We start from the raw sequence: 10,982 nt of genomic DNA, 5'->3' as shown, positions 1-10,982 counted from the left end.
CTCCTTTCTCTCCCACTTTCTTACAAGACATCAACACGAGGATTCAGGCCAAACACCAACTCTGTCCAGCCCAGAGGGGTCGAGCACACCAAACCAACTTTCTCAAACTTTCTCCATCCAGCCACCGGAAGTGCATCTCTCGTCCCAACCATTTTCAACTTCCACATCCTCCAAAACATGTACACACACGCTCCGTCAGGTTTCACTTTCCCCAACAATGCGATACATAACTGTTCGTTGGAACAATTACGTATTAAGAAATGTCTCAAATTCTCACCATGCCCATAGGACGTGCATTGCATTGTCCCCCTCCCACTAGCCGATTCTAAAATGGAAATTAGGTTTATAAGCACTGTGTTGACTGCCTCGTCCTCATAAATCAATAACAAAAGATGATAAGGCACGGTTGATAAACATTTATTGTGAACGGGCTCATCAGAATACATATAAAACAAATAATGTGATACCCCCAACATTGCATGTATTTGTATGTAGCTTAATATTTCCATATTACTAAATAGGAAACATTGTAAAAAACAGGTTGTTTTTTCTTTACAAATAACATTTTATGTAAGTTTATTTGATTTCATAGTCATTATAGTTTTTTTCGGATCTAATCCTCCAAGGATTTTTTAACACTTATCAAAAAAAGTTTACACTTTCACTTGTCAACTATGCTGAATTTATTTTCAGCACCCATCCAAGTAAACATAGATAATTAATTAAATTAAAAAATATAGATGGACTTTGTTGTGCAATGCTTACACCACTATAAACATTGTTTTAACCGTTATTCAGTAGACAGGTAATAATTAATCTGTCTCTGAAGGGCTATAAATAAAATAAAACCAATTAATCGTAAGTAACATGTAATAACCTATCTATATTATTTAACTTATTTAGTTCACAGGCCTGGCATAACGTATGCGATATGGTCAAGCAATCTATTCAGTCTTTCTTGGGGGATACAGTTGAGTTCTGGAACTTGCTGAGTTAGACAGACCAAAGGTGTAATTGCACATAACAAGGAATCCATTAACACAGAGAGGCTAAAAAAATAAAAGTATGTCAGACTTAAAATGAGCTATTTATCATTTTGCTTTTGTTTATAAAGCTTTTGATGAACTTGCCTTCCGCTAACTGGCTGTGTACTCTGCAAGTTATTCACAATCGGGGTTAGATTAGTCTCCATCATTAACCGAATTACAATTAAAAATGACTTATAATTTTACCTCGACATCCATCAGCCTCGCACCAATGGTAGTTAAGGATGCACCTAGCAATGCCAAATGTGCTGCCACGTCTAAGGGTGCTGTCCCTGTCACTTTGTAGGGGGATAATGCACCGTCATCTTTTCGAGGAGAGAGCCTGCACAATGGAAATTTAAATAAAGTTCATTGATAATGCAAAAATAATTGCACATATCGAATAATTTTAAGGGAAAGTTTGCTTAACTTACGATTGCCTAACTGGTGAAAAAGAGAAGGGTGGTGTTTCTACGGGTGAGGTTATATAAAGGTGGTTTGGTCGATGGGACGACGCTTTGGGGGAAACTTGTGAAATGTGACCAACTCCATTGTTTGTGACTGATTTTTTTGGAATGGGTTTTTTCCTTGCTATCGAAGACGTCCCTTTCTTTGGTGCTGAGGTGCTGGCGGAAACAGATAAAGTCGCCACTTTTTTGGTAGCACTGCTGGACTTGAAATTTCCTACTCTGCGAATGATTTTAGTTGGAGGTGCAACAATAGCAGAAGAACCATTTACACCGTAGGAGTCAGAGGAGTCAGCAGGAAGGGGATGAATTCTTGGGCGACCTCGTCGTTTTCCTTTTCCTGGAGGTGGAAGTATTGGCGCAGAATTTTTTATATTTAAATTTTTCCTCATAATCTTTTCCGCCTTATTCTTCCACATTTTCCTTTGGTTTGGAGGTTTGGTTTGCCAAATTTCGCTCAGTTTCTTTGAGAGCGATAAGGAATCCATGTGAGGATATTTTTTACCAAAAATTTCTCGTTGGTCCTTTACCCAAAGAGTATATGCCGTCACTCGCGGAGGCTACAAAGGATGCAATTATTAGGATATTTATAATGAGCATTTTGCATTTAAACTTTTATAATTGTTCTTACTCCCTTCTCTTTTTTGGTATCTTTGGACATCTTGCCAGGATGAGTACCACCACCAGTAGCGCTACTTGAAGCGGTACCACCCCCACTCCCAACTGATTTTTTACTGCTCTTAATATTTGCGTGGGCGAAAGACTTTTCCATCATGTAGGTTGAATGAGCTTGAGACTTTAGCTTGACCTTAGCTTTTGCTTTAGCGTATCCATTTGTTCGGTCATCCACATCCGATGAACTATAACCCGCATACTCATCCGCTGCTAGATTGGGCATTTCACCATACTCTGCAGGCAAATCCATTTCTAAATCACCATCAGCGAAGGAATCTATCATCAACTTGGGTGGCATCGCTGGTGTCATTTTCATTCGTTTATTGTTGGCCGGTAAGGAGGATTTCCTTCCTGGCTTGTTACTAGAATTTGAGGCTGATCGATCCCTTGTACTCCCACCAACCGATAACGTCACCTGAAAACATATACAGATTATATAATAATCAAGATTGATCCAAACCGTGGAGAGCCAAATATCGCAACATTAATTTTACATCTAATAAACAATGTGTAATGCTTCTTTACTAAAATACTACTAACCGACAATTAAAACAATTACCTTGGGAGTTGATAGTATATCCTTTTTAACTCGTTCCCCTTTCTTTTTCGGCTTATCAATTTCGTCCAACGACTCATAAGCTGCTAAGAAAGAGTTTTTCTTCCGCACTCGACCAGATCGCGAAACATTCTCCACTCCAGAGCTTGCCGCCGACCCTGTGAATACACGAAAATACGAGTCAGCATAAAAATTGTGTAAATTAACAATAATTTCTGTTGCATGCAAACAAGAGGAAGTTTTGCATTTCATGCATTTGTTTAGGAACTACAGTTTTTGATTGTGTGACTGAGGGAAAGGAATCGATTCCACGTTTCCGGATGCTGGATTAAGTTGGAGAGGCTTTTTTTGGGGGAGGAGGAAGTAGGGTCTTTGAGGGGAAAAACTTACCCGAAACCTCGCCGTCCTCTAGAACACTGTTCATTTTGGCCAAGGCGACGCTTGGGGGAAGGATCTCATGCGAATTTCTGAGACGCTTAGTTATCCTCGTAGTAAACGAGATACGGAATAAATATAAATCCGCTGGCAGCAGTATTCTCAGATTGGAATTCTCCCGGTCTCCTCGCTCCTTCTCCCACACCGGGGCACACGCTCACTCAAACGGTATGCATTTAATGCTGTCTCACAATAAAATTTAAAAGTCGTCGACAGTCGTCGTCGTGAAAGTAGCATTTTAGCAGAACAGGAAGGAGTAGACGAGGAGAGGAAGAATTCGCCACGGGTTGTTCGCCCGTTGACCTGCTCGTTGACCTGCAGGGTGGATTGTGCACTTGTTACACCTTTTGCCAACCATCGATGTATTTTTGTCACGAACAAGGGCGCATGAAAATGTGCTGGTTATATGATTTGAGTCCCTGAAGGACTGTGGACATTGTAGGCTAACTGACATCCGGAAATCCTGACCCGGCCAAGTTCCAGATGGCAGGAATACGAAGCACTGTGGAAGAAAGCAAAGTGTGACAAGTTTTGGTGTTCTGAAAGTACTTGATAATTGCGAGTCTCAATAATAGAAAATGGAATATTATCTAGCGACACTTACGGGTTCGTTTTCTTGTACAAGACATGGAACTTTGGGAGAATATACCGTACCCTGGAAGAAATTGGTAAGAATTCAGTAAGTGAAAGGAGGGTGAGTGGTTGAGCGAGGTGAAAGTATGGAGAAGACGATACCTCTGAGTTTCCTGGGTGAAAGGCTACCCCATAAACATACGTGGGGGCACATTCGCACACTTTGGAGACATTGTTGCAGTGGAGAAATCTGGTGAAAGTGCACACTTTCCGGTGCCATTCGTCTGTCATGTAAAATTCGTGGTAATTTTTTGACATCCACGCCTCGTGTGTGGCTGGGTCACAAGTTTCGCCGAGATTAAGAAGCCAGTGGTGGATGGAGTCAGTGAAGGTGTGGGCAAAGAGGCCGAGATGCCGAATCGTGGTGTTTCTCCGCTTGAGGTCAGCGGGCGAGAGGGGAAGGGAGTCGGGCACTTGGAGGGAAAAGTTGATTTTGTGATGGTCGTTCCGGTCAGAAACGAATTCGAATAATTCGTGATGATGTTTGCAGATCTTCACTCGAGATGAATGGTCATGATGAGCGAGGAGGATTGATGTTAGCAGAAGTAAGATCACCAAGATTGGTGTTAAAATTGAATGCATTCTAAGCTTGTAAACAGTCGATAATATTGCATAAACAGAATATTGACACCATTTGTATTTTGTCATACTTCAAAAATTTATTGCGTTATTCGGATATTTGGTGTTGTCCAGCAACTTTGTGTGTGATGACTGACTAATTACAAGATTATTTGACACTTTATCAGCTATAAGGTTACGACAAATGGCCGAGTTACAAAATAAATTTACATTTTTATTAGCCCGAGGCAGGGCTTATGGAAACGTCATGTCCGTCCGTCCGTCTGTTTTTCGATAACTCTCTAACGAGCTGACCGATTGACTTGAAATTTTTACCATGTGTGTACATATTGGACAAGTTAGGAAACGAGTTCGAAGATGGGCGAAATCGGTCAAGTGGTTGACTGGTGGGGGTCATGTGAGTAGATGGGATAAAATTTCGAAATTCAAAATTGTCGTAGAAAGCTGAAATTGAGTACAGAGGTAGCTAATGACTTCTAATAGAAAAAATGAATTTAAGTTGGAAAATTTTTTATCTTGAGGGACGCTTGGTGGAATTTTATTTCGAGGGACCCTATGGGGTGAACCCCGATTAGAAATTGCTTGAAAAACATTAAATCCGGCACGATAACTCTCTTTAAACACAAGCTAGCGACCTGAAATTTTGCGAAGTTCATCTTGGGGTTGAGTAAAAAGAAAGTATGGCATGAGAGTTGGTACACCCCAATATTTGGCACTGAACCATGATTACGTTTTTAAAATTGAAAAATGAGTATTTAAAAACTAAACAAATTTTTTAAAAGCAAAAATAGCATAAAAGATGTTTTTTATGATGGCTGAAACGAGATTTCCGTCAATTATTGGAATTGGTTTTTTCGCCCATCGGAGAAAAACCAATTTTCAAAATAATAATTTTTTTACAACTCGACCATTTGTCGCAACCGTTAAGGGAGAAGCGTTACCTAGGTACTTAATGTCAAGCAATCGTGGACTAATTAGTATTCTAATGGCAACCGGAAAATTGCATAGGTTCTGCTGCGAAATTGTAATTATTACAATTTCTTATATATTTCTTATTATAAATACCTATGTGCTACTTTTTCACCTGAAGAACAATGACAAACAGAGTAATGAGAGTGATCCCAATCTGCATTTAAATAAATGTATGTATATAAATCAGTAATGACCTAATAGAATTTAAGAACTTTTTTGAAAGACGTACAGTTCCCAAGAATTTATGATCAATGGTGAACATTCCATTTCCACTGATTCCAATGGGCGTCGTTGAAACATCGGCGAGAAGAGTGGTCATTTCTTCGGGAGAAAGAAGCGTTCGAGTTTCTCTCCGAACCAACCACTTCCAAAACTCGTGCATCTGCAATATTTTTAGTCCACGTTAGTTTTACCTTTGACCAATTGATGCATAGAGCTTACTACTCGTATTTAGTAGTCAGACCTCTTGGCATACTCGAGCGGCCATGAAGAATAAGTAGGCATCATTTATTAAAAAATACAGAATTTCAAATTTGTCAAGGAATTTCATCGTGGCTGCAATGTCATCAAATTTTACGGTCATGTACGAAATGGATACGATCGAGTAGAAGAAGGTCGTGGGAGCCACGAATCGATTTATGGGTTCTGAAAACTTTTTCAAATCATAAAACTGATCAAGAATCCCTGGCACTTGGGTCGCAGTAGAGAACGAGAAATTTGCCTCTTGTAAGTTGCTTGTGAAACATTGAGCAGCTTCTAATAATGTAATTGCTGAAATGATGATGCTCAAACTGGCGAAACAATCCATTGCATCTTTGGAATGAGTGGAAATGATGTGCAAGATATATAGCAAAATTGAGTCCCATGATGGGTTGTCAACTGTCATTGATAGTTCACTTCCCGTTTCATTTCTGTTGCTGCTGTTCCTCTCGTAGTCAGCATCTTTAAGAAATAGTGAATACTTTGCCTGCAGGGACTGGTTCATGACCGTGGCGATTGGGTCTCCAACAATGTCACCGACTGCGGATCGTGTTGATATTACGGGCAGAATGATGGCACACGCACAAAGAAAAGCGACTTTATTCAAACGATTGTAGAATCGGTGCCACCAGGCCTGCTGTGAAGGCTCCTGCGTATGTACACATACATGCATAATAATTGTGGATAAGTGTCAACATTTGCATGAACAGAATCATTTTAGTGGGGATTAGAGTTGAGAGAAACTACATAAAATCTTATACCGATGGATTCTTGCCAAAATATCCAGAATTGTAAGTGGATTGCTTAACGACGTCCTTGACGGCGTCTGACCTTGACCACAATGTCACAGAGTATGTCAACAAGTAGGGCAGCATGACGATGCACCTGAACACGTCAAAGTAGTAGAGCACAAGGACATCCCGAGACTGAGCTATCTTTTGCCGAACGGATGTCACAATTGGAATAAACATGATGAGGTGACGAAAGCCACATAAAATCTGCAGAGTCAACCTTTAACAAGGGTAGAGGCAGTATTGACATTTTATTATTTACCTGTTGTAGCCGATTCGTGTGTATAATGAAATCTTGCTCTGTCGAGTCCCATGTGAACCGGAAAGGGGTTATCAAAGTGTAGTAACCAAAATCAAAGTAAATTTTAATGTTTGAATTATTATATTCTTGACAAGCTTCTCGGCCTGAATGGGAACTGATATCTGATATTTGGTTGTCATTGTAGTGACGAATAGCAGCAGGGGTTATGTAAACTGGTTTCTGAGAAAACGTAAATTTTCGGGTATTCGAAATCATGGCAAAATTCTGAAAGAGTTTGGCTTCGTTATCATATTTCATGACGTGTGTGATGCCAATAATTTTTAGTGTAGTTAGTTTCAGTTTAAACTTTTACATGTATTTATACTGGTTTAGTAACACAAGTCTTTGTGCTTTCACCAAACTATTCTTTCTTTTTGAGCAGAATAAAAGGAAAGTATCCGTCTTTTGTACATTCGAGAAAAGTAGGACTTGGCCCAATCATTACTCAGAAAGTAAAAGCCACATTACTTTAACTAGCCATTTTTTCATGACATTTTTAAAGCATACAATTTGAATAGGTAGTAAATAATTGAATTCACCGTCTGCATATTTATGTATGTATTATGGAGCAGGTGACACGATTCTCACAGTGCATGTCAATCCTTAAAGTGAGTGACGTTGTAATGAAATACTTTATTGGACTCCGAATTGATTAAGTCCAAGCTGTAAAGATGTCTCACGTAAAACATTTTCTATCTTGATCAGTTGTCCTTTCGTTTAATTTGCACGGGCAGAAAATTAGCAAAGAGCAGACATTTTTGGTAAACTCGTCAAATGCTGACTAATTGAAAACGATCGGACGACTGTTTACATATTAATTACTCGCATGGAATGGATGAGTCATCAATGTTCATCTTTACGTCAACATTATGTGTTGACCAAGTACGAGTCAGCATGAAGTAAAAAATAACCAGTTCATCTGGTAATTCATCTGGTGAGCAGAACGGCGAGAATTGTGCAGTCCATGAATATACTGGAAGTACTGGAACAAGTAATGTGATACGTAGACACAATATTTTTTATATAGTAATCGACACCAAAAAGTAGTGGTCATATTACGAGTTAAATATGTATTTATGGCGTTAGTTTTATATTTGATGACGAGGGTGCACTTGGACTTGATGAAAAACATGATCAAGCCAAATAAAACTCGAGATGCTAAAATGCAAATTTTTATGAAGTTCGTCTGTCTATGTCGTTGCATCAAAAGAGAAATTCTTTTTATAAATCACGACCGGTGCTAAAATTAAATAACTTGCCACGCTCAAATCTTCTTTTTTCCACTAGCTCCCTTGTCGAAAGAATGGATATGATTGATTTTAAATAAATTAAAAGATGCAAGATCTGGGACACATGTGGACATGCAAGATGGTCTACTTATGCATGCATGTATGTGCTTCATAGCATTGGCCAATTTCTTGAAATTCTATGTATAAAAGACCATCATACGAGCAGAATTTATGTATAAATACACAGTGAAATAAGAGAAATGCGAATATATGTAAGTACACAAATGACGAAGGAATCTTGAGATTACAGAAGATGTCTAATTTTCTCATTTTCATGAAAGGGTGAAGAATTTCAAGATATTCCCAAAAACTTGAACCTGAAGGAGAGTATAAGATTAGGAGAGAGAGAGGGACGCATCAGCGACAGAGCATAAAATGACAAATTGCAATTGCAGAGATGAAACCCAAAGTTGCATTGAAATTCTTTCGTCTGCAAAAGGTGCAGAACTGTGCAAACTTTTATCAAGTTTGGTTTTCTTGGTCTTCTTAAACTTTGTTCAACTCATTAATTGGTCGGTTGGGTGCTTTACCTCAAACTAATTAAATTAAATCTCTTTCTAATCGTAATCTTAATGACTTACTCTAGTTAGTTAAAAAATGAGAAGATTTGCTAATTGTCTGATATGTGCAGCACATCAGCTACCGAGATAAAAATGGAGGGGAGACCTTGACCTCGCACTTTCAAATTCTTTTCACACAAGTACATCGTACTTATTTATGTATATCGGATGTGAATTTATATATATATAAATAGAGTTAAATCTTAAGTTGTCCAAACTATACGTGCCTCTGTAAATCTCAAATGTTACACTTTGTGCCTTTGCAATTCCATCTTGCAATATCGAGTTTATGAAGTTCTCACCACAATCAGTAAAACCATGCATTATTGGAGTTAACGAGGAAAAGTTGAAATATTCGTTGAAAGTCTAATTGTTCATATATAACTGTCAATAGTAAAAATGTGTATGTTTATATAACCTCTGTGCCATTGATGGTACTTTTTCCAAAGTATTCATCCTGCAGTGGTCAATTCATTCAACCCTCGTGTTTGCGTATACAGATATTTTATTAACAACTGAATAATTGCAGCTACATACTTTGATGCAGTCAATTCATTGAGAGATTCAAAAACCCTGCAATCAAAATCTCACGTGTGATTCTTCGAGGCGAAAGTCTATTTCAAGTCTCAAGAATTATGAGTCCACTTTTGCCATGTTTCCTTTTATAACTTTTTGAAACACTGCTTAAAATAGCTAAGGTATCAATTATTCGAGTACATGTGTATAAGTGGGTTATACACGCAAGTTCGTTGTTGGTAGTTTATACGTATTGTTGATTTAAGTGTAAATAATTTACATATCAACTTAGCACATACATATCGAGGTACATGTTATGCATAGTCATAAAATCTTAATGCTGTGCTCTGCTCTGCTGGACTCGCCATATTTACAATTATTAATTCGCATCCCAATCTGAAATTTACGTTAGTGATGTTGATGTCACCATATTTGGACAGCATTTTCGGCATGAAATATTCCCATATCGAGAAGTATCTCTCCTCCAAACTCCAAACCGACCGTCATTAAAATGTGTTTGTCACTTGTAAGGACGCATGTCAACCAATAATGCTTACCAAGAAAATGCTCATTCAATCCACCAATCAATACAATCCATTTTGTAACAGGAAGGAAATTCGTGAATGGAATTATGGATATCCAACCGCAAAAACAGATTTTATTGGCGCTGGCTTAAATTGGCAAGCACAATTTCGTACTGAATAACAATAATGGTAATACATAATGCTGCCGATATCCATTCCTAGATCGTCCTTCATAGGACATACATAGCCCAGTTGCTACAACGGACGAAACAATGCAAAAGGACAGAATACATAAATGTATTACGTATTATGGAATCGAATCACCATTACATTACTTATTATCTGATCCTCATATTAATTCTGAGATATGGCTTTTATTGCAGCTCAGTCGGCTCCACCGGCATTTACTAAATGCTTAATTATTTTGCACACATCTGTACTTATAACGTAGAGAGAGTGTAATCTTACTCCTCTTGACGTGGAAAATATGCATATGGTGACTTGCGACGACGACGACACACAACAAGAACCATGGATTGTTCAGATATTGCATTGTTGTAAATATGACTATGTATGTCTGTATTTCGTGGCATTGCATTGTGACTGTTCTAGTGGTGCAACCTTTGTTTGGCTTGTGGCTTTGGCTGGTGTGAAATATTTAGCGACAAATTTAGCGATCATCGATACAGAAATTCCTTTTCAGGCGTTGCTTCGATTTTTTATTACTAAAAGAATGTAACCACCACTCTGTAGTGTAGTTGGTGAATGCATGAGATGTATAAAAAAACAATTTTTGTTTTTCTAAATCCTAAAAGTAGTCAAAAGTGTCAAATTTCAGCTTCTTTCAAACATTTCAATTTGAACACTTTCTTTAAGCCCAGGCTTGTGGTCTCTAAATTTGACAGAGGGCTAAAGAAACTGAGGAGCGCAATAACAGTAATCAATTGCCCGTCAGTTTACAGGCAATGGATTCGGAGTGATGGAAAAATGTGAAATATAAATATGATTACGATTTCATATAATGATTAATGAAATGCATATGAATATGAATAACGCGATTTCAAGTAGTAAATTCTGTCAAATTGTGTATTGTGGCTGTGGTCATGCTGCACATTGCCGGTCAGGGCTATCAATCATTATTTAGTGGGGATCAAAAGGGAATGGAGGAACGATAGGAAA

General features: G+C 38.3%; 2 protein-coding genes across 2 annotated transcripts; both read right to left on the bottom strand.

The window, feature by feature from the left end:
* Positions 1 to 401: 401 nt before the first annotated feature.
* On the bottom strand, positions 402 to 3,274 carry LOC110851850 (HMG box-containing protein 4). Its single transcript, XM_022099766.2, has 7 exons — positions 3,114 to 3,274; positions 2,727 to 2,881; positions 2,124 to 2,582; positions 1,460 to 2,052; positions 1,233 to 1,368; positions 1,131 to 1,153; positions 402 to 1,049 (listed from the first exon to the last, which is right to left on the bottom strand). Exons 1-7 carry the CDS (start codon positions 3,145 to 3,147, stop codon positions 905 to 907), a joined length of 1,545 nt encoding a protein of 514 aa, XP_021955458.1. The 5' UTR covers positions 3,148 to 3,274; the 3' UTR covers positions 402 to 904.
* A 2,168-nt stretch (positions 3,275 to 5,442) lies between these two features.
* On the bottom strand, positions 5,443 to 7,172 carry LOC118436193. The gene is made up of 5 exons (XM_035853718.1): positions 6,876 to 7,172; positions 6,584 to 6,820; positions 5,806 to 6,471; positions 5,572 to 5,724; positions 5,443 to 5,496 (listed from the first exon to the last, which is right to left on the bottom strand). The coding sequence occupies exons 1-5, from the start codon at positions 7,170 to 7,172 to the stop codon at positions 5,443 to 5,445; spliced, it is 1,407 nt and encodes a 468-aa protein (XP_035709611.1).
* Positions 7,173 to 10,982: the final 3,810 nt, after the last annotated feature.

The sequence above is a fragment of the Folsomia candida genome, unplaced genomic scaffold, assembly GCF_002217175.1.
Source record: "Folsomia candida strain VU population unplaced genomic scaffold, ASM221717v1 Fcan01_Sc007, whole genome shotgun sequence".
NCBI classification, from domain to species: domain Eukaryota; kingdom Metazoa; phylum Arthropoda; class Collembola; order Entomobryomorpha; family Isotomidae; genus Folsomia; species Folsomia candida.
Note: the sequence above shows the minus strand (reverse complement) of the source record. Positions and strands in the feature narration are given on the sequence as shown.